This window comes from Fundulus heteroclitus, chromosome 7 (genome assembly GCF_011125445.2).
Source record: "Fundulus heteroclitus isolate FHET01 chromosome 7, MU-UCD_Fhet_4.1, whole genome shotgun sequence".
Taxonomy (NCBI): Eukaryota; Metazoa; Chordata; class Actinopteri; order Cyprinodontiformes; family Fundulidae; genus Fundulus; species Fundulus heteroclitus.
This window is the reverse complement of record NC_046367.1, coordinates 29,613,538-29,638,073: the sequence shown is the minus strand read 5'-3', so window position 1 is coordinate 29,638,073 and position 24,536 is coordinate 29,613,538. Positions and strand designations below refer to the sequence as shown.

General features: G+C 39.9%; 1 protein-coding gene across 1 annotated transcript in view; it reads left to right on the top strand.

The window, feature by feature from the left end:
* The first annotated feature begins 779 nt into the window (after positions 1-779).
* Positions 780-24,536, top strand: part of myo10l3 (myosin X, like 3) — a 93,330-nt gene continuing 69,573 nt past the window's right edge. The window contains 2 exon segments of the mRNA XM_036139435.1: positions 780-1,085; positions 22,308-22,406. Of these exon segments, the coding sequence (XP_035995328.1) occupies positions 1,065-1,085; positions 22,308-22,406 (120 nt within the window). The 5' untranslated portion in view covers positions 780-1,064.

The following is a 24,536-nucleotide window of genomic DNA, read 5'->3' as shown; positions in this document are numbered from 1 at the left end:
CCCCTCGTCTAGAGAAGCTATATTTTATACACAAGAGAGCAAAACTATTTAATGCATTAGAATTTAAATATGTGGTTTCATATTTAGAGCAAATGCAGTAATGCTTACATTAAACAGTTACTGTAAGAAAAACACAGCCTAATAACAAAATGTAGCCTACATGAGAGTTGTACATCTGTACATTTGCACATCTGCATCACTACATCTCTTATCTGGCATTACCAAATGCTGCTGAACTCTTAGTTTCCCTTTACACAACAGAAATGCATTTTTTCCCCACAAATGACTTTTTGCACCTTTATTTTGCACATTAAGAATGGTTTGTAAATTCTCCAGCATAATGTGACGGCTCACTGTTTTTCTCATTTGATCACTGCTGCACTTTATATTGTAATGTTGCCATAATCTGACTATGCTCCTATAAGCTGTATGCAACGAAATTTCGTTCTGTACGCACTCTGGACATACAAAATGACAAATAAAGTTGTCTAAGTCTAAATCTGTCTAAGTCTAAGTGTTGTTTTGGTTGCTTTTCTGTTAGACTGAGTTATTTTTTCCCCCTTCCTTATCAGCGAATCTTTAACATACTGCATTAAAATTGCATTCCATGCATTCGTTTAAACTAGGGGAAAGTGAACTAACGTGGTTTTATTTAAGAAGGTGTTGAATGTGCTGATAAATGACCGTGTAGAGCAGAAACAAAGAGGGCGTATGCTGAGGGGAGGCGGCTGTGCCTGCAGACTCCTCCTCTCTGCATAATGTGCCGGCTGCCTCGTTGAGATGACTAGACAGCAGAGGAGCAGACTCACGGCCGCGAGTCGCACCGGACACCGGAGAACCGGCAAAGGGGGAACAGCTTAAAAGTGTCCGAGAGAAGGAATGGACAATGGACTAACATTTGACCAACGGAGTCCCGAGAGCGAGCGGCCTTATAACAGAGAATAAGTTTTATTCGCCCTGAGGAAGCGGATGGGTGTTATTCGGGACTTGGGGTTTTCCTCCTCCTCAGCTGTGGTACCCTAGGGTCAGATTACAAAGAGAAGAGGGCTCTTGCTCTGTCGGAGATGGATTTCTTCTTTGCAGAGGTAAGTCAGATCAGTTTTCCTCGCACTAAACGCGTTTTGGAAGCTGGGTTGTTGTAGTGCAAATTCTGAGCTATACTCGGGGACCCCCCCCCCCCCCTTTGGCCCCCAAGCCCTCTTTGTTTGGTCCTATCGCATTGGACGCCTTTATATTTTTACCTGTAAGGTGGGGTTAATGCCCTGTGATGTTTTTTTTCTATTTCTCTAATTAATTAATTAATTTTTGTTCTTTTGATGCGTTTTCAATTATGACTATATTTTATTCCAATAATTTTCCTCTTAGCTGGTCTGAAATGTAAACTTAGAAGCACAAAATAATGATAATGCATCAAACTTAATTATTTACTATCATCTAACTGCTGAAAAATATACACTAAATAGACCAACTGGCTTGATGCCATTATCTGGCCCTCGTTTAAAGGAGTTTTTTTTTTTTATGCCATTGTGGCAGTAGCCACCTGTAAAAGCTGACCATGTCCCATGCTGGCTGGATGTGTCATGGCCATTCAGCTTAAACACCTCAGGGTTGTTGGAGGTCATGGCTGGAGGTCTGATTTGTCATCCTCCTGTGATTCAGAGGAGGGCCAAATCTCTGGAGACAGTGTGTTGGTACTGGTACTGGCAGGACTCATCCCTGTCTTCACCTCTTGTACCATCAGCCTCGCCCCGTGATGAACTGAGTTCTGACTCAACATAGACTCATATGGAGCATGTTTCTAGCAAGGGAGATTTCTTTGTGTTTTAGCCTAAAACCCGCCACCTGTACAATAGTATGTTTTACTGACTTTACTTTACTGACGTGTTTTCTGAGCATATTTTAGTTTTTTAGAATTACTCATTTATAATGTGCGTGAATTATGTTTTTTACTGACTTTAACTACTCAAACCCTCCTCAAATTCACATTTTGTCACTTTAAAACCACAATTTTCATGGTGTTTAATCAAGATTTAAGCCATTGGACTAACACAAAGTAGCGCATGTTTGTGAAGAGGAAAATAAATACTACAAATAAAAATCCAAAAAGTGTGACTTGCGGTTGTATTCAGTCCCAACTTACTCGCGGGACGCGAACGTCCACGTGTCGGTACGCTTGGTGTGTCCCTTATATGGCTTGTGGGACCGGATGCAGGACTTCTTGTGGCTTTCCATTTGTACAAAAACAAAATTTGTTGAATAGTTGTTATGTTAGCAGATTTCTCCACCTGAGCTGAGGATCTCTGCTGCTCCTCCAGATTAATTATTACTGACCTCTTCTTTGCTTAAAACTCTCGTTACCTAAATTAAGGTAGAAGGTCATGCAAAGTTAGGTTTGTGGTTGTACCATCCTCTAAATTTTCAGATGATGGGTTGAACACTGCTTGGTGAGACGGTGAAGCTTGGGATATCATTTTTTTTAACCTAAAACTGTTTAAACATCTCAACAACTTTTAATGTTGTACACTCACAAATAGTCTTTAACAAACCTCTAAGGCAGGATTTACACTGGAATAAAAAAAAACCCTCCAGACTCTATTACTAATTATTAAGGTTGTGTTTTTGGGTGTATTTTATTTAGGAATATCACAGTAAAGGGGCTAAAGACATATGCATGTCACACGTTTGTATTTGTCGGTACCGGTAATTTAGAAAAATATGACCTCTACTTTTAAATTAGAATCGCACATTGACACACTGTAACGCTGAATGTGTGCAATATCACAGTAACAAATGACTGCCTGGGTTCAGTTTTTGGTAGGGTATTGTAGTTTCATTCATTCAAGCTCTGCATATTGAAAATATATTTGTCCAGCTAAATGGACTGGAACCCCCTCGATGCTCACACCTGATGCATATTTTCAGTGGCTAAGATGCAGAAGCTCGGAGACTGACGGGGACATCGTGCAGTGGTAAGAAAAAATAGTCTGGAAAATGTGGGTTATTCGTAATCAACACCTGCAACATATTTTCATTGTATCATGCAGCTCTATTCACACGTATGTGCTTCTTTGTATTGATCTATCACACAGAATACTAGTAATATACACTGAAATTGATTGTAACCAGACAAATTATGAATAAGATAAACCGATCCAAATGCTTTTGCAAGGCTTTCTTTATCTAAGGTGACTTTCAAACGGGGGTTTCTTTCTAATATTTTCAGTTAAACAATAACGGATTCAGCCTCAGTAAGCCCTCCTTCATGCTTTTATTTAAAACTTTGGCCATCTATATTCTCTTGTGTCGTGAACAGATGGAGTTGAGCTGGATTATGCTGTGTAATCTGACTCTATTAGAGAGATATCCTATGAAGAAGATTAATATTTAGGATCATCTGTAGTGTTTATCCTGTGCGTTTTTTTTCTTCCAATTTATGTAAGACTGACACAAAGATTAATTTCAACCAAACTTTATTTATTTATTTATGTGTTGACCTGGACAGTGGCGCAGTGGGTATCACTTCAATCCCTGGATTTGAAGCCAGGACCTTTTGCATGGAGTTTGCATTTCCTCCCTGTGCATGCGTGGGTTCTCTCTGGGTACTCTGGCTTCCTCCAAAGTCCAAAAACATGACTGTTAGGTTAATTGGTTACTCTAAATTGCCCTTAGGTGTGAGTGTGTGAATGGTTGTTTGTCTGTGTGGTGTCCTGTGATAGACTGACGACCGCCTGTCACCTTCGGCCACTGGATATAGGCACCCCCCACGACCCTGCAAGAAAAAGCATGTATAGAAAATGGGTGGATATTTAGCCTTTTGCAGTTAATTTTAATTACTTTTGATGTTTTTGCTTTTTTCAGTTTAAAAAAAAGCTACTTTTACCTGATGCTAAAAGTCATAACTTGGTGATCTCTACTGAAATGCATATCCACAGTGGTCCATCTGTTGAAAGACGCTGCAATAACATTTGAGAAATTTACTAACAATTTTTTACTTAATGAATGTTACTTAATAAATATAACATAAAACTTACAATCACGGGAGGGTGACAACTAATTTGACATGGCTCCGAAAAATAGAAAAGTCAGGAGACGACATGTTATCTTTTTCACCAGACTGACTGCTTAATATTTCATAAAACATAACAAAACCTTCAGAAATTTCAATAGCATTTTTGAATCACTGTATTATAAAATAACAAAATATTTTATATAATGAACAGTGCCATTTACCGGAGAATACATGAAACCAGCATGATGAGCGATGAGTCTTTTCTCTTTTTCTGGTTTATTTTTAATTTCAGCTTCCAAGAGATTTTTTACATGAAAAGTTTGTCCTGTTTTTGGTCATTTTTTTGGCTATCGATAATAATCTTTCGCATAATTGTGTTACGGAGTATATATGGGGGGAAAAAACTGTGGCGACATTGAGCAAAGTTGTTTTTTTCAGCGTCGCCTCTCATTAAAACTGCGTCAGAAATAAATCGACTGAACTGTCCTGGTTCTTTAAGTGACCTTTGGTGTCATGGAAGGAAGCCAGTGCCTTGACTGCTGTGGAGCAACAGTTTGGATTTAATTAAGTGGGAACTCTGGACGCAAAAACAGAGATTAAATTCAACCCTGTGAAACTAAGTTCAACAGGATAAACCTCTGTATGATTCCTTAATGAGGGTCTTGGAATCTGAAAAGCAACAAAGCATTAATATAATTGCTTCTTTTATCTTAATCTTAACAGGTTTACTTTACTTAAACTAATTAAAGAGCAATACTTTTCCCCCGGATCAAGTTTAAAACTCTTAAAAAACACAAAGCCTTACTAAACTATATGAATATTTAGAATTACAATGTTTTTTTTTTACTCTACCACTGAGATCTGACCTTGAATCTAGTCCTCAGTGAACCCATTGTGTTCGATAAAATTGTTGTAATTGTAGATGATGTGAGTGAAACTGATGCTCTTCAAACTTTACAAAGGTCAACAAAAAGTTTGGAATGCATGTGCGAGATGCAGGAATATGTGTCCATTATTTCCTTTTTTTTTTGTCCAAATGAAATTTGAAGAGTGTTTTATTTATCCCTCTGATGAATACCTTGTGGAACCCCTTTTCATTGCAATTTAAACTGCAAGTCTTTTGAGATACATATGTAAACAGCTTTCCACTTGTAGAGACAGAATTTTTAAATCAGTTTTCTTTGCAAAATATGCCATGCTTAGTCAGATTGGATGGAAAGTGTTTGTGAACATCAATATTTTCAAATACTGCTACAGATAGTGACTGGCATTTGGTCTGGACTTTAACTTGGTCATTCTGGCATGAATACTCTTCAGTCTCAACCACTCCACTGAAGCCTTGGCTGCATGCTCTAGGTTTTACAGTCCTGTCTGAAGGTGAGCTTCTGTCCCTGTCTAAATTTTTTTTCATTGTCTAGCATTTGGTCTTCTGGGATTGTGTCGTATTTAGCTCAGTTCATCTTCCCCATCAGCCCTGACCAGCTTCCCTTCTCCTACCAGAGAAAAGCATTCCCATAGTATAATGCTGCCACCACCAAGCTTTGCCCTTTGCTGATGTAACAGCACGTTCAGGGTGATGTATAATGTTACTTTACTGCCATGCATAACGAAAAAAGTTCAGATCAGAGCACCTTTTTTTCCACATTTTGCTGTGTCTCCTATGGTACATGGTTTGTGGCTAAATAAAAACAAGACATCTAAAGCTTTTCTTTCAACAACAACTGTCCTTTTGCCATCCTTTCATAAAAAAACAGATTTGTGGAGTGCACCAGTCCTGCTGACAGGTTTGCCCATGGGAGCTGTGCACCTCTGCAGCTCCTCCAGAGTTACCTTGGACTGCTTCTCTGACTAATAGTCATCTTAAGCCTGGCTCGACACATCCGCGAGGTCTGTGGGGCCATATTACATCACTTTGGCTACTACTCCCCTCTACATGGCTAAAAGTTTCCTCTCCGCACACCTGGGAAAATTCCTAACAACGTTGACAGTCCCACGAGTAAAGACATGGCGGGCGAGCAAGAGGGGAGGTTTGTAAATATAGATATCTTTATTCTTCGCCCCATAAAGATCTCCATGATCAAGAACTAGTTTACGATCGCTGGACAGAAATCGCCGTCACTCTTGGAAGAAAGTAACAGGCATTAAAATATCGGAAACAATTGTGTTTTCTACTTCTACGTGTGGTGGGGTATGGTACACTTAGTGTAGGAGCAGAACGCTGCCCTCTAGAGTCCAGGAGAATAGCGCGACGTAGGAGGAAAAGCCGCACGGAGCATAAATGCTGCAGATGTTGTGTCCGCATGTCTTATTCCACATGGTACCTAGGTGCGTCAATTATAGACCAGCCTGTACCCTCCCTGTCAGGTGGAACTGTTTACATCGTGGAAGATTTTATGCTAAAAGCGGTCTGGGGATGTCTCACGTTGTACTGAGATTGGTTGGCTTCTGCCTCGCACGATGCTGTTTGCGAGAGGGACGATGGTTACAAGGCGGCAGTCGTGGCAGTTTGTCAAGAGGAGTGTCGACTATAAGGGCGTGTGCTCTGAGACCTCATCCTGAACGCCCATCCTGTCCATCAGCGAAGGCTCTCAGGAGCTGACACTACACCATAAAAACCTCAGCACCATGACTCCACACCCAATCCGTCCTCTGAGTGAATGTGACTCCATTCAAAGTCAACCAGCTGCTGGATGTGGCAGCAACGTGTATATATATATATATATATATATATATATATATATATATATAATTTAAAAGTTTGTGTTTCCTTTGTGAAAGATCCTGCAGACAAGGTAGAATTTGAGCTATTTTCTAAACTTGGTCATCAGTTCCTCTATAGCACCGGCAGCAGCTGCACACTGTAGAGCCACACGAGGAGTTTGCCACAGCTGTTAACTCCTTCCTTACATTACACTGCAAATTCCTTCCTTTATATATATATATACTCTGACCGAGAGAATCCCAAATTCCCATCCCTGACCCTGCAAATTCCAGGTCAAGGCTTTCCTGTCATCCGCGCATCGTAGCGCTGTAGTGGCAAGGCTTTATGTTTCACACCGTCACCTTTCCACACACAGATATAGACTCGCATTCTTAAAGCATCCCTAAGAACCTGATGAGCTGTTTATGTCTGGCTCCCTGAAGTCGGAGCAATGGATCAGCAAACTCGGTGTAAAGTTCAGTCATGACAGATAATGTGAGAAACTTGCTTGTAGTCCCATGAGCTATTTTTCTCCCGCAGTGGCGGCATTCTCTCTGTTCGGTTGTCACTTCCTGCATCTCCGGCTATTAAGAGCCGCGAATCTGAGATCGCGGCGGCCAACTTCCAAGCATTATTTTGGCAAATACATTTCAAAAGGCAGTTTATCAGCAAATAAACTACTTTTTGTTAAAGCCAAACAATCTCCTCAGTGCTTTCCAGACAGGCTTTCAACCACACTCTACAGCGTGGAGGTTTTAAGTGAATATAATCTAATCAGTAACCCTCATAAAACTTCTATCTTGCTATTACTGGGTCTCCGTTCTGTGTTTGTCATATTTGATAATAACATTCATGATTGAGTGAGTGGAATATTAGAAGGGAGCTATTGGTACTGTTCTAATTTGGTTTAGACTGGTGCTACATTGACAAATTATGTAATTATAAATTACACTTAGTTGCTCCCTGAAAACTTCATGAAAAACTAAAAACCCATATAAATAAATTCTGTAATTATTTTAGTTGAATCAGCATTTCACAGGTCCCTTCTCTGTAAGTGATTCTTTATTTGTACTTTTATTCTCACGTTTTTAATGCAATTGTCTTTACCTATATTCCTTTATTTTTCCTATAGAGCACTATGAATTATCCCGTCTACAAATGAAGCTGCAGAAATAATCTTGACTAGACCTTCATCCCGATTAACCTTGAAGTGAGGAAAACAGTCAGGAAGTAAAGCTCGGATGTGAAGAAGGAAGGAAGCAAGGAAGGAAAGGTTAAACAAAACGGGGCCTGCATTCCTCTAAATCTTCTTTAAGCAGCTCTCCTAATTCTTAATTACACATGAAATAGTTTTTGTGAGCATTATAGCGTCTAATTGGAGGGGGTTGAAGTTGTGGTGAATTTACAGCCCTGATTGGTTCGGATTAAACATTTTTTTTAGTACTTAGTAATAATGGAGGGCATTATTACTAAGGCGGTGGTTGTTGTGTGCGTCAGCAGGAATCCTGCAGCTTTGCTTCAGTCCAAAGTTGGTATAATCTATCACAGGAGCGCAGAGGCTAATTAGCAACAGACATTTGTCTAACCGTGAACCTGAAAACCGGGATTATCCCCACTCAGACTGACAATCAGGTGAGCTGGTGCAGCTCTTGAGTCGGTTTCTTTAACTCTGCTTTCAGACTACGATGTTGAGAATTGCTGATAGATGTCAGCGGGGCAGGTTGTGTTTGCATTTGATATAACTGTATGATTAGCCTGACCCTCACCCCCCGCCCGTCTATCAGTGAGCTCAGCGTCATGCCGGGAAGCTCAGTGCTATGATAGCCTCCTGCTGACACCAAGCTGTTGACTTTAGCTTTATCAGCTACATCTCTAAGCTCTTCATGCGAAGCCGTCTGCGCTTGTGCTCCTAGGGGGAATACATAAACACCCACCTTTCAACGGGTTTTCACAAGTAACAAATAACGGAGCGCAGACGCGTGGCTTCCTGTCTGCTGGGGTCTAGATGACGGACAGTTGCTGCGTGGCGTTTGTCATTTCTGCCCATCCACCTGGAGAGAGTTTTAGAGTCTAGAGTATGATAAATATGAAGCTTTTTGTGGGTTATTTGAGCATTAAGGCTATAATTTTATTTTTCTATAAAATTATTTATTTCTAAAGTCGCCATTGGCTGTTATTGATGTGATAACTACTATATTTTCAACTACTTCTTGCCCAAAGCCCATTGGGCGATAGGCACCAGACCACCATGAGCCGGTATGGATGAGCAGGCTTAGACAATTGATGGATGGAAACTTTATGGGATTTGTGATAACAACAGAAGTGATGATAAAAAACACAATTTACAACTTTTCTTCAGCCTTTCCTCTGTATCTGTATGGCTGTGACTTTATGCCACAGCAGTCATGCTACAAATACCGGTCCTAAAAAAAACATACCCATATGTTATAGGCTTCTTCAGGACACCGTTTACATAAAGACGTGGGATTTTTTATCAATTAGTTGCACACAGTAACTGTATCAAATCCTTTTTTTCAAATTATTGACATTTATTGATCCTCTCTTGGGGAAAAAAAGCGGCAAAAATAGTACAAAATAATAGCAGTACTGCTAGTTTTTTGGGGTTTCAGACATCATGAACTGGAATATGTCATTGTCACAATAAATGCAAAACTGTATCACAATAATACAATACATTTTTAACAACATCAAACAATATGATAAATGCCCACTACTATTTCACATTATTTGTAATATCGTCCTAAAATAGTCCACCAACAGTCCTAAACTGATTAAACATAAAATCCACAAGAATATATTTAATCAAACTGACCCAAAGTTTGTCAGTCTTAATTATTGTTTTTCTCAGTGGCAGCTTAACTTTCTTGTATTTCTCTTATTTATGTATGCCACTCACCTATGGGAAACCAGACCGTAGTGGGCCCAGAATACAAAACGTGAATGTGGGACAATATTGATAGTTAACACCAGAGGGGTCCAAGTTCAATCCTCTAGTCTAGAGGTACAATCCTGCAGCTTTTAGATGCATCCCTTCTCTAACACACCTTCACCGAATGAACGGCTTGTTACCGGCTCCCTGCAAAGCTGAGGGATACGCTGATTCAGCAATTTGATTCAGGAGTGTGTTGGAGAGGGGAATCGTCCCAAACCGGCTGGATAATACTGTAGCTCTTGTGTTCACACCATTTTACAAATTCTTGATTTTTTTTTTAAAGAAAATCCAGGTTTGTATTTAAGATAAATGAACCTGGAACTGTCTCTTTTAAGTCTTAGTGACATGACACATTTTTATTTCAAGCTGTCACTGTTATATCTCAGTGACTCTTGGTTTGCCTAAAAATAACTAAAACAGCCTTTTCTCATCTTCATATCTCAAAATGATTTTCAACAATCCCTCCATACTTCAGAGGCAAGTCTAAAAGAGCTTGAATCTACTCGGAAATACATTTTTCCAGATTTGTGCACAGTTTTGTTTTGTTTTTTTCTCCCATGATTGACGTTTGGAAATGAATGCTTGAAACCATTTACTGTATTTTTGCCAAAAACCACACTGGCCTTCACACTGGCTATCCGGTACCTTCAGGCGGACAGACGCTGTGTAACGGTAACCCGCCTCCTAAATCCTCTGGTTCAAAAGTCCCGTCATGCAGCTTAATAACAGCCGACCTGTGATTACTGCTGCCTGCCCAGATGTTAACTTTCCTTATTTATCCCCCTATGATTACTCTGTCAGTGGAGATGCAGCTTATTATAGGACGGGACATGCGTGTCTCTAACTTACACTATCCCATGACTGTAGGTTGACTACATGGAAATACAGCCTGGGTTGAAAAATAACCCAAAAAACATTTGTAAGTGTTTGTGTCCCATGATGACATTTCTGCCTAAGCTGCAGTTTCAGATCTAAGTGGTGAGGCAAACATTCATCAGGGTCGAGGTAAGCATCTCTCACTGAGCGATCCTCCGTTGCTGTAGGCTGAATACTTTAACCTGCCATCATGACATCGGTACTAGGGCTGAACGATTTTGGAAAATAATCTAATTACGATTTTTTTTCTTAATATTGCGATTTTTTTTTTCCAGTTAAATTTATCATGTCTTTTTAAACATATACAAACAACAAATCATTTTGTTTCCTCGCCGTGCGGATTAGGTGCTAAAAGACCCACAGCATCTAAACTCAGAGCAGATATGATTGCGTTCTGCCTACAATATATTTCAACCAAAATTGCAATTTTGACTTTTCTCTGTATTAACCACTAGCAACAAAAATGGCGTCTAAATAAAGATGTTTGTAAACAAGGACTATTTAAAACAAGAACTTTTAATGTTTCTATTAATCAGAATATTATTCAAGAGAACAGCTGTTAGTTGATTTTGACATCAATCCTTGTTGAACATCAAGTGCAACCAACAAACAAGTCTATGTATTAAACTGATTGACCTGTACTTAATGCTTTGTATGATTATATAAACTCTAAAACAAGTAAAAAAATTAGATTATCTCACTGCTGAAACTGTCTTCCCTTCCATGCGGAGGCAAACCCACTTTAAACATTTTACCAACACCTAATGGACGTGTCTAATTCCCTAATTGTTACATAGCCAAAAATTGCAGACTCTGCGATTTGGAAATTGTGTTTTTTTAAATCACGATTATATTGAAAATGTGATTAATTGTTCAGCCCTAATCGGTACTGTAAAAAAAAAAAAACTTTTTCCCCCCTTTACAGATTTCTTGTGTCTCTCCTTTTTGTGTCACACTTGTATGTTTCTGAAGGCCAGGTCGGTTTGGATAGGTTTCTGCCCCATAATTAACTGAATTATTTACAAACATCTGAAACATTTAGGTGTGACCAAAAGGGAAAAAAAAGAAGAGCAAATACAGTAGAAACTCGCTGTTTTAAACTGATTGCAACAAATATGTTTTAAAAAGCATGTCTTCCCTTCACCGTTTTCGCTAAAAATGTTGCTCCAGGAGGTAAAGTATAACATTCTCATTTCCTTATTGTCGTGAGCGGTTAAGATATTAGGTTTTGTCTGAAGTGTTGGGTTTTAGATTAGCAAGATGATTTAAAAAAAAGAAAGAAAAAGGAGCGCTACCGCAGGTCATTTATCCCTGCTGCCATCAGACTTTACAATGCTGCACTATAACTGCAATAACTTGTGCAATAACTAACATGCAATTACTATTTAATAACCTGTGCAATAATCCTGTTAAATAAGAGACTTCAGCTGTTCTCACTACCTCACTATTGTTCTTTACCTGGTACCACTTTAATGTACAGCGTCAAATCCATATGTAGTCACCTTAAATGTACATAAGTCATCTTAAATCTCTGCTTTATTTCTTTTTTTCCCCCCCGATCCACTGTATATATGTGGATGCACTGTATATACCTCATGCACCTTTTCCTCCTTTTGGCACCTTTTGATTATTGAGCCAATGTAACACGTGAATTTCTCCACTGTGAGATCAATTAAGTCTATATTATCTCTTATCTTATCTTAACAGCTAGAGATGTATAATCAAAGAGTTTAGGTGTGACCAAAAGGAAAAAAAGAAAAGGAAATACAACAGAAATATGTTTTGAAAAGTATGTCTTCCCTTCACTGTTTTCGCTCCCTGTGCCGCGCTACATTTTCTCGGAAAGCTCTCCTGTTTTCCTGAAATGACAGTATCCCTTTAATTTCTTAAACATCTAATCAAAACTGCAATTACAATCACTCCCATCGTAACTTAACCATTGAAACAGGCTCAGATTAAAAAGTATGCATTCTTGGTGTACTGTAAATGTTGGATTTGCTGCAGGAGGTAAAGTATAACATTCTCGTTTCCTTATTGTCGTGAGCGGTTAAGATCTTAGCTTTTGTCTGAAGTCGTGGGTTTTAGATCAGCGAGTTACCAGCTAGAGATGCATAATCAAAGATTTGTGGCGGATTTCTGATTTCGTTAAGTTTTCCTCCACCAATACTGATGATGTTTTCTCTGTAAAATGAATATTTATAAATAATTGATGGACACGTTTCCTTTTAGCTCACCCGCTATGAGTAGTCAATAACGATTTATTGTTATTGCAACAATGGAAACATGAGTGCTGCCTTTGAAAATGGCTTTTAAGCCTTCTTTATCATTTTAGCAGTTAAAGTTTTTAAAAAATACATTGAACTGATTACAGTGCAGATGTTAAATCAGTCAGTTTGGACAGCAGCACATGGTCTTTGAAAATATAAACAACAGTACCACTTTAATTAGGCCTTAATGTCATAGACAGGACAGGGCTGGATATCCTTTCATGGCTCTACTGACAGCTCTCGCTATCCCACTGATCGTGCCACAAACGTCTCCCTCAGTCAACCAAAACACACCCAAAAAAGTCTCTGACAGTTCTGGCTGGGCAGCATTCCTGGGATACCGCCAGGATCCCTGCTGTGTGACCCGGCTGTAAAAGTCAGATGGGTCCGGAGGAGGTCAGAGACGTAGAGGACAGGCAGGAAGGGGGTCAGCCAGGTGGCTCTGTAGATACGGCGAACTCACGAAGCTTAGCTGGATATCCAATCAAACGCACAGTAATCGCATCATTTCTGGCCGCATCCCCCACCGCTGCAAATCTCTCTGCTATTATATATATATAAAAAAATACGGTTTGATGTTCTGTATGGGATGAATACATGTTCAGAGACGATAATGGGCAGGACCCCGATCCAGGAGCCTGGCAGGGAGTCAAGTACTCCACTTATTTCAGTCATGCTCTAAAGACATGGTTTGTGATGCAAATGAGCTGCAATACACTTATTAACAACACAGTAGATTAGCTCCATCGCTCGATGACAGGGGGGGGGGGGGGGGGGTTTACCCCTTTCACACTCTCCAGACAGGGTGGATCTGTTCACTGACAGTCACACACACACACCCTAAATACAGATGACTGAGAAATGTCTTTGATTGTCTTCCAGCATGTGACACTGTCGTTAACCGGTCTTCTGCCCTTCTGTCGTAACCAGACTGCTCCTGAAACAGATCAGGCGCCCCCATCAGTTTGTGTCTGCGCAGAAGAAGAACGGCTGGAGGCGGTCCTCCTCTAAACATGTTTATAGTCTCCTCAGCAGGGGGGCTGTAGCTGCTCCGCAACATGACGAACAATTGCTGTTTTGTTTTTTTCTCTCAGACACAGACTGGGGGGAAGCCCTGTTCCCCACGGGGACTCCTCCTACTCCATTAGCAAATTTTCTGATCAGTTTGCTCACTCTATCATTAATTCATACGTCTTGCCTGCACAGATGTTAGAGGTTGCCTTTAATCATCTGATGTTCCCCCCTCTGTCACCGGCCTCCCCCCCCCACCCTCCCCTTCCCAGTTCTGGCTTAAAAGCGCTGGCGGTGCAATAAAGCAGGAGGCAGACGGGACGGAAACAAAGAAATGCAAAAAAAAAAAAAAAAATGTAAGAGGTGTTCAGCACATGTTTCTGTTAATTATTCAATGTTAGAGGGAAAGCTCCTATTTTTGTGACGTCAAGGAAAACCACAGAGGTTTTCCTTTTTTTAGAGCATGTAGCTCCCAACCTAGTGCCAATGTTAAATCCAGCGGGACCTTTGCCCAGATTCCCCTCTTAGCCTAATTCAGCCTACTTAATTAATCTGACCAGCTACTTGGCATATTTTCTGGTTGTTCCACTCTCACAGCGTCCAGATGCCCTTACCGTCCCTCATTACATTCCCTGCTCTTGCTTACAATTTAAAGCACACATATAGAAAAAGCAAGAACATTTTTTTCAGCATAAATCTTTAGATTAAATGAAAAAAACAACAACAACAAGAAAGCTTTTCTAATCAGAATCTAATCAGAAGCATGGAGGACATGCTTCTGATTCAAACGTATACTCTTATGGACACAATGAGGTGAATTTATCAATATTCTTCTGAAATGTCTTTCTTTCTACAACTTACCCTTGACAGATTTTAATGGCAGGTGTGGACGGTCGTTGTAAGGCTCGTCTACTTACATCCTGATCAGCCGGGAGCATGTTAATGGGGGTCTGAAGAGGGACATAAGCTTTGCAGGTTTCTCTTTGAAATGTACCGCTGGTGTCTGAGGAACAAACAGAACCATTTATCTGGGCCTTACTAAAGTGTCTTTTTGGTAAACCCCTCACTGAATTACAGCTGATTGCCATTAAAAGCAAGACAGACACTTTCTAAAGTGGATATATGCTTTTCAGTTCTTCATTTTCATTATTAAATTATACAGTTATGATCCATGTAAAGTGGAACTGCAATGCTTTAGTCTGAATTCCTTGTTAATTTGACCCCATGTTCCCCCTGTTCTGAGGTGCTTCAGAGAGCAACTCGTTTTGGTGCTGTCTCTTTAAATCTAAAGGAGCCACCTCACACTTTGCTCCTCTTTCCAGGTTGCAGAGCATTCAGCCATTTTCGTAGGATGCTGGGAATAATGAACAACCAATGACTTATCCACTTCAGCAACCCTCAAGCTGGACTATAAACTCGCTCAGAGAAATAAAAACAAGACTGAGTTGCAAGACTGATAAGATGGAAGTCCATGACCTTGTTTAGCAGCTCTGCAGTAAATACTGTAACATGATTGTTCAGAAAAACCTAATTGAAACATAGAAAACTAAACGGCTTTAAAATTACCCAAAAGAATATAAAGATGTCTATGCAGACTGCATTAAAATTTCTTGCACTCCTAGAGATTCCAAGTACACAATAAAATGTATCTTAAGGGCTAAAAAAGTGTATGATATGTTGCCCTTAAAATAACTTCTGATTTGGCTTATAATAATAACTTTTCTGAAACTTAAAAATCACAACGTGCCCCAACTGTAACCATTTTTTGCTACTTTCTGGGTTTTTGTGGCTATTTTTAGTAACCAGAAATCTTCTGCTGCACCATGAAATGTTAACACTGACTTTGTACATGGGCGATGTAAGAAATAAAGTTAATGGATTTATAATGGAATCTCTAAAATAATTCAATGTAGGTTTTAATGTTGGAAATAATTCAATGTAGGTTTTAATGTAGGTTTGCTGAAACATTTTACAATATAGTGAGTTAACGCATCAAATTTACATCTGCAATCACAAAATGTGCTTTGTTTAGTCAGTCTATGCCAAGACAAACTGGTTTGCCTCTTCCATCACACCACATGTGTTATAAGTCAACTGGAGGATATATTCAATTGAAATCAGAATTAGAAATTAGAGAATATTTAGAATAATCTGAAAATTGGTACGACACATTTCTATGTGGTTCCAATACAGGCACAGAGTGTTTATAGCTGTTGCTAATTTTCACCGCTTTTACATGAACAACACAAACACATTAAAATGACAAATGAGCTAAACTACATTGTACTGTAATGTATATTGTAAGTACAATAAATGTGGATTATAATAAACATAGTAAATTGACAGACACACATAAAAGCATTTACCAAACAACCCAAAAGCAATTAAAAAACAGTGCCTCCTATGTTAGATGTGACCTGTCCGTGACACAAATAATGATCATTAGTAAGAAATTTGTCATTTAAGCTCAGAATCACCATATTATACAATACATCTATAAAAGATGCATCCCCTGAACTGCTGGGAATCAGGCAGCGCTGCGTGACTTTACCGCTTCTTCTCTTTAACGTCAAACATTTTTGTAAATTTTTCCAAAATATACATTTGAAGCAGAGCCTCCACATCTAAGCACCAAAATGACATTTATTTTTTCTTCAAAAACCCAGCTGTGCGCGCTCAGGCTTCACCCTGCAGCACGCACAGCTGCTGAATGGTGTTTGCCGAACAGGGAACTCATTCATCACTTCCCTGAATCCGCACCGTGATCCAAGAAATTAGCCCATCACAACCAATTGTTCAAGCGTGTCCAACTCAGGTTTAGTTAATTAGCTCTCCTTTGTTGCGGCTCGCCTGATCACCTGATACGGCCTGAGCTCATGCCGTGGCACAGCGAGGGAAAGAGCAGTGGCACCCGGTGCTGTGTACGGCCTTAAATATTAAAGCGGCATTCATTAGAAAATCTCCGAGCTGGATGTCATCATACAAGCCGCGGAAACTCGAGCCTTGAGCTCTGGCATGGCGTCTTTCAGCCAGAGTGGTTTCTGTGTCAGAGAGCATGATGGGACGTCGCTGCGACGCCTGCCTTGGTGGGTCGAGTTACTGCTGTCAAACGGTGCAGCCTCAGCGCTGCCGCACGTGGTCGTGGCACCCGCTGAAAATACAGTGGCAGCAGTTTTTTTTAATGTTTTTTTCTCAATGCAGCCATTTAAAACATCTGGTTACATGAAACATTGAAGTGGAGTCAGATGACAGCCTGTAATTAAACCCAGAGGCCGCTGCGTCATCATCAAACGTGCACCGAACTTTCCAGGGATTATCATGCCAGAAGCTGCCGTTTTACTGGGTTAGAGTGGTTTGGCTGTGCAGCAGCAGCAGGAGCAGCAAGTAATTCAAGTCTCAGAGCCTTAAAAACACGAGCTGATACCCGTGTCCCCTTTGTGTCCCAGCTGGCCTTTGTTTGACATATTTCCGCCTGGTTAACTTCGAACCCGGCGTCAGAGGAGGCAGCCTTTGTTCTGACTTAGTGACAGAGGCCCTGAGGATGGAGAGATGAGTGCGGGGGGGGGGGGGGGGGGGGTCTTGTTTGGACCATCTGTTGCTGTTGCTGAGACAATTGAGCTTGACTTTTTACCCTCCTACCTCAGACTCTTTACTCACACTTACCCATACATACAAAGACACCAATAAATGAATGAATGCCTCCAAAACTGCTACTTAAAAGTCACTTGCGAACTTTTAAATTGAGCCTAAATCATACTGACAGATTGCTACTCTGCTGGATCCTCGCAGGCCAAGTTAAACGTTAAAAATCTGCTCAGTGGAATACCGCCCTCCGTAAATGTGACCTTTTAAAGAAAGCTCTGATAAGTCCTGGTTGCAGTTTTCCACAAGCCATGCAGGGGACACGGTGGTGGCAGCAGCATGCTGTGTAGATGCCTTTTCTTAAGCAGGGACAGGGAAGTGGGTCGTAGGGCTGATGTAGTGGTGGATAAACCTGACTACAGGGTACCTGGAAGAAAACCTGGAAGAGGCCGCAAAAGACTTGAGACTGAGCGGAGGTTTAAGATGTTTCAGTTTTTATCAAAATAATGTGACTTAAACATTTTTGAAGTGGCCTCACATAATAACATCTTTGAGATGTTTGCTAAAATGCAGAAAAGGGTTGTGGTTGGACTGATAATAATAATAATAATTTTTTTTTATATAAAAAATATTAATTAATTTATCATAATTAATTTATTATTCATTCATTCATTCATTCATTCATAATTTGTGTTGAGAAGATGTGGCGTTCACACCACACTTAAAGGTCTGGGGCTCAGCCAAGCAGGAGTTGTGTTGTGGAATGGGTTAGATATAGAAATAAAAAGGAGTACCATGCTAAGACAATTTAAAAGCAGGTATATATATGTCATCTCTACAAAATATGCATGTAACCCAAACATTTAAATGTGATAATTTGTAACATTTTCAATAAGTACTGCTAGATATCTTCTTCTGTACAATTGCTTTAAAATAAGACACCGTATTCATGTAAGTGTGCTTTGATTTGTAATGCCTCCTTTTATCAAAAGACTGCATATGTTACATGACATGAATATTGTAATTGGGGGTAGGTTCTTATAGGTTCTCAGAACTTCTACCTACTCCTTTTGAGCACTACTAAAATGTCTTAACATTTCAATGTAAATCTTACTTGTATTTTTGCTCAAAGAAACTGAAAATAAATAAAAAAATAAAAACAATTAAACAGTGTTCAATTGTTAAACTCTAGGAATGTTCATCCCCTTGAGCAAATCATCCCATACCGAAGCATGGTGATGGCAGCATCATGCTGTGGATGCTCTTCTTTAGCAGTGATGAATATAAGATGGAAAATCCCTTCTTTTCCCTGTTGGTGACATTGTTGATATTACATGTTTTAAATCCTTAAGTAAAAAAAATAAGTTTGAACATACTGAAGTGATCCCACATCTTAAAATCTAAAAAAAAAGTAAAAAAAAAACTAATAAAAGTGGGGTGGGTGGGTTGAGGTAGCAGATACCACCCACCGGGCTTCTTAGATCACACCACCATTATGCATTCCTTTATCTTAATCCATCACATGAAGCGACACGCAGATGGATGTAAGTTTGCGGTTCTAAGGCGACAAAATATTATCAATATATTATCAATGGATATGGATTCTTTTGCAAGGCACTCAAAGTGCAAAGGTTTAATCAGGACCTCGGTCTTAATACTTTTTCTTAAGAAGTAGAGCACTTGTAAACTTGACAAGTGTTCCTTCCCATCATCTGTTTTTGAACAGATGATGGGAAAACACATGCGTCTGTCTCTCAGCAACTGAGCCATCTAAAACCCGCAAAAAATTTTCCCCCAAATCTCTGCATGATTGGAATTTTTTACTGAATGCAACCCTGGATATGGTTAGTGGGAAATTACAAATCCGTGAGCCATCCCGAAGCTATCCAAGTTACTACTTGCCCACGGATGTTGTCCGCTCGTCTTGTAATATTCAGCATTGCAACATAACTCTTTCTTTTTCCTCTTTGTCAGCTTTATGACCGCGGTTTTTTGCACAAAGAAACCGTGCAAGAAGTAAAAGCAAGATGGTTTTCTGCACGGTTTAAGCCCCTTCCACAGTTACATAACGGTTCCAGATTTACTTAAAACCCTCATGGGGAGCTTGATTAATCCCCTCGCCGGTTTCACGTGAAGCAGCTTTCAGATTGAGCCTGGTGCGCCGACACGGTACCAGTCCGACCCAGTCGCCCACTGATGTGGAGCTCACTAATCATGTCGGGGGAAAAAAAAAGAAGTACCATGTGTTGACGTTAGGCCACGTGTTGCAGGATACCTCCGTTACACATGTGTTTGTCTCCTTTTCCACACAATAGGAGGCGGGACATTATCAGCTGCACACACCCTTCCTTCCCCCCCCCCCTCTACTCCCCATCTTAGCCTGCGCCACTTAATTCATAGAACCCCCTTTATCCCACTGGCTGTTGTCCCCTGAGGCTTGAGGGCCACTTTTAGCTCTGCTCCATTAGCTGGCTGAAGAAAATAAAAAAAAATCCTTGATGGAAGAAGGTTTTTAGGCTGCCTGGTTGAACTTAGTGGTGCTTTGTCCTAATAAAAAGACTAAATCACAAGTTCAAACAAACACGCAAGACCAATCATTTCTCCGAGCTGTTAGGGAAATACATTTAATTGGATGTAGTTGGAAAATAACATTAGAAGCAGCTCGGGTTTCCTAAAGATCAGAGCATATCATAGAGAAGCATCTTGATATTTCCTCTTGGACACATTTGCACTCCATGGATGAGAGTGCATGCTTCCATGGCAGCCTGTTGTTAATTGTTAATGAGGATTGATGTCTGGAAGTGGTGACCTCGTCTAGGGTTTCCTAGTGGAATCCATGCATATTGATCTTTTCTGTTTTATGCTCTGTTGGGCACACAATTCATTTACGCTGCACGCTCCCCCCCGACCACCTCATCGGCAGCACTTCTGATGATTGATGGTTGGTTAGAGACAAGCTTTTTGTGACTCGGCCCCCACTTAGGTGCTAAAATCCTACATGTAAAATTTTACCCCGCACTCCATTAGGATGTAACTAATCCATCCTTTCTTTTAATATTGTCCATCTCTCTTGGGATCTTGTAAATTTGACTTAAGCAACATCCCATCAGGATTTATGTATATATTTTAAAATTTTTACTCTTTAGAACTTTTTTTTTTTTAGAACCTTACTGAGGATTTTCTTGCTCACTCTGTCACTTCCTTGACCATTTTAAAGCAACACTGTGTGACTTTTAGCCACAGGGGGCACCAAACCTGTAATTTACAGGTTTAGTGCCACTGAAGGTTGCTAAATTAAACAGTCGCCCTCCGTGTTTTGGAATCTGATAGCAGAACAATTTGGACCAGATTGAGAAGTTATCGAATTACTTGTAAAGACAAGGCCACATTCACTCCTCCAGATTAAACCCTACATCAGAGAAATAATAATATGTCTGGTCAGGGAAGTATCATCGGTTTTGTTTAATTGTTATGACAGTCTGAGCTCAGACTGCCATAATAACCTAGAATGGGGTCATGTGACCTAGAGCGTGGCCGCTCTAAGTCACATGACCCATTCAAAATTGGTGCCGACCCTCTCAGATTACATAGGTGAGTTTTGTAGAAGGGTAGCACGCACGATGCATCGACACGTGCCAAGTGCTGTATATTGACCTGAAAAATAAGTTGATATATCTTGAATTAAACTAATACTTGGGTCAAAACTTACATGGTGCTGCTTTAAGATACATTTGTGAGTAATATGTTTTAGTCAATGTTATTTTTACGTTTTTAAATGGCTCAAGCCAAGTCCGATTGGACGGATATTTAGCATCTGCAAACACAAATCTTCAAGTCTTACAACAGATTCCGATGTGGATTTAGGTCCGGACTTTGACTAGGCCATTCTAATATATGAATGTCAAGTCTTTTGTAGTCTCTATCAGGTTTTATCTTTCAGTGTCATTATTTAGATCCCTCCATCTTCCTATCAACTCTGACTAGTATTCATGTCTTTGTTGAAGAAAAGCATCCCCACAGCATGATTTGCCATAGTGTCTTCATTATGGCTTTAAAAGAAAGTGAAATATGAAGAAATTGAAAAGGGTTTAACACTTAGATCATTAATTTTACACTTCTTAAAGTAAAATTGTAGTCATCCCATTCCATACAAGATTTATACAAGTACTGAAAGGAGAGAAGTTAGGGTATTTAGGTTAATCTTTTTCCAAGCTCAGTACTTCTATCCCTTCTTAATTTCTGACAAACAAAACACAAGTTTACACTTTAAAAAGGGGAATGTCCTCCAGCTGCCTAGACTTTAGCTTTCATCAGAAACAGTCATTCAGACACAGCCTGTTCTATAATTATACATCCAGCACTGTAAGGAAATGACAGCTCGTCTCAGCAATCAGCCTCAGATTCCTGTTTTCGCTCCAAATTTCCGAGCCTTCAACAATCCAGTCTACGGTGGCGAAAGAAACTCTCTTAGAGAAACTTTGTTCAGTCCGGTTTGATTCAGATTAAAATGATTTGGATTGATGATTATTTCTGGTCTGAACTGGCACCTCATCCTCATCTGCATTGGTTGACACCACCCAAACCATTTTTGTTTGTTAGTTTTATTTAAGCATCTAATTAAAGTAATTAATAGATATTATTACTTTAACACTTTATCAAGTAGTATATGCACTATGGTCTGAAACACTATAAAAGTAAAGATTGATGGGATAAGGCACATGTTTTATTGACTGATGTGCTTGATCGGTGTAGATGGAAATACTACAATCAGAAGACGTTTCATTTTGTTAAAGATTCTATTCCAATTTTCATTTTTTCGGGTGGAAAAAACCTTGTTTTGTGAGAAAACGTGAGGGAGAGGCCCTGTGTGCGTATGTTAAGTTTACCATGTTGGTTCTGGTGTTGCAGGGAGCCCGTGTCTGGCTGAGACACAAGGAGCAGCTGCTTCCCTCCACCGTCAGCTCCTCTGATGACTTATCCCTCGTTCTCACCTCCGACTACGGAAAGGTAAGATAACTTTTTTTTTTCTTCTCACTTAATATGTTACCGCTTACTGGTCTGGTGCACTAGCAAAATGACTTGCAAGAAATTCTTGCAAGTCCACAATGAAACAAAAATGTACAATTCCTCTCAAAATAGTAGAGGCAGCTTTGCTGAATTGTGTGCACCAAACATTTCCGCTCGGTTTTGTTCAAACGTGAGGAGGGGGGGAAATGGTCCATTGTGCATGTGTGGTTAGCGATCTGATTGTTTTCTCGTATGTGTTTCATTCGATGGCTCTGCGCTGGGATCAACACGTTTTGTAATAAAGTAAGAATGACAGGAATAGTCCCACTGACAAGTCATTGAGCTGAGCTTATCTGCTTGGCAGTTCGCAAGTAGTCTTTGTGTCTGGAGGAAATCCTGTTAGAGAAACAGAGACATAGAGAGGTCTGCGTGTCAGACGCTGCAAATCAGAAGCGTTGAATAATAATCTTATGAAGTTACTTTGTGCAGGGTGCCATTCAATCCACGCAATCTGAGTGTTCTGACTTTCTGTTCACAGCATCTACTGTATTATCATCATCCTAATATTAATCCCAGGGTCCACTATTATTTCTCTCTTTACTTTTTCTAAAATACAAGAATAAAGTAATATAAAAGATGGTGCAAAAGTTTAAAGTATAGAGAAAAAACATGTAGAAAACCACAGCTATAGATATTTTTTGCAATAATAGGTTCAGTTCAGTCCAGTTTATAATATTTATATAGCACCAGTTCACAATCAAGCGAAATATTATTTATCTAATGAAGATATCTAATGAGCAGATTTAGATAAAAGATGCACGGCACATTAATTTTCCTCCCTGACCCAGCCTGTAGCCTCCACATGCTATTAAACATTAACCTTTATGCCATGCCAGAGGATTGTGATGTGTTGAGCTTCAACAACTTCCTCTCCATTGTCATCCCATACTAACACAATGTTGGACTATCTTTCACATTTTGACCCATCCCAATTTGTTGAATGCAGTAGCACTACTTCAGGGGAGACGGCCACAATAGCGTCCTGAGTTAATAACCATGTGGGAGTGCGGCTCATTCAGCCCGAGATGTTTGTCTTCAGGTCGCTGGCAAGGGTTGGACACTGAACTTCCTGAATAACACATTCCAGTCTGTTCAGTGAGACACAAACAAAGTTGTTGATGACTCTTAAACCGTCACCGAGCCTGTGGATGACATCCCAGCGGTTGGGCTAATCCTGGATAACAATAGATCAGTCTATAAAGGGGGGGGGAGGTTTGGTACCTGGCCCGGAAGCAGGAACAGGAATTTGACTTTGAATGTAACGAGCACGGACGAGTGGATCTCAGGAAATGGGAATGCTGAATATATACTGCTGATTAGTAGACTGGAGAAGTCATCAGATCGGAGGCGTACATTGTTTTTGAGATAACCTAGATCTGGTTGCAAAGCTGGTCAGTCCTGGCTGCTGAAGGCATCAGTCCCACGATCTAAAAAAAAAAAAAAAAAAAAGACCATGGTGGCACCTTTTGAGCTGACTTTATTTCATTTTCATCATGTAAAAACTGGATCTTTTTTTCAGTTCATTTTTCTCAAACAGTGGTGCTCCACTCAGAAATGCATTCATTGTAACTTGTTCATGCACAACAAGTGGCAATTTGTCAACAGGGGGCGCTCAGACTCCGGCTCCATCAAAACTGCAGGAAAAAATGTGTCTGCATTTTTATTTTTCAGCATTTCCGTTCCATTTTTGGTCTATTTCAGATACTTTTTTTATGTTGATCATATTTTTTTTAATGCCAATACGTGTTTGTTTCATTGTAACCTATTGACAACCATGTGACTTCATGCTGGTCTCTAATTGGTTAGTTTAAGATTCTTCTCGGGGCGCAGCGCTCTGCATCCATAGCCAATCAGAACTTATTGTGTCTTAGACTTAGACTTAGACAACTTTATTTGTCATTTTGTATGCACAGAGTGCGTACAGAACGAAATTTCGTTTGCATACAGCTTGAAAATTTCAGTGAATTGCAGTAGATTTCAGAATAAAGTAAATTACAGGATAAAATTACAGGATAAAGTGCAACAGTGATTTCACAGTACAGCAATTCAAATGTAAACAATGGAAGACAA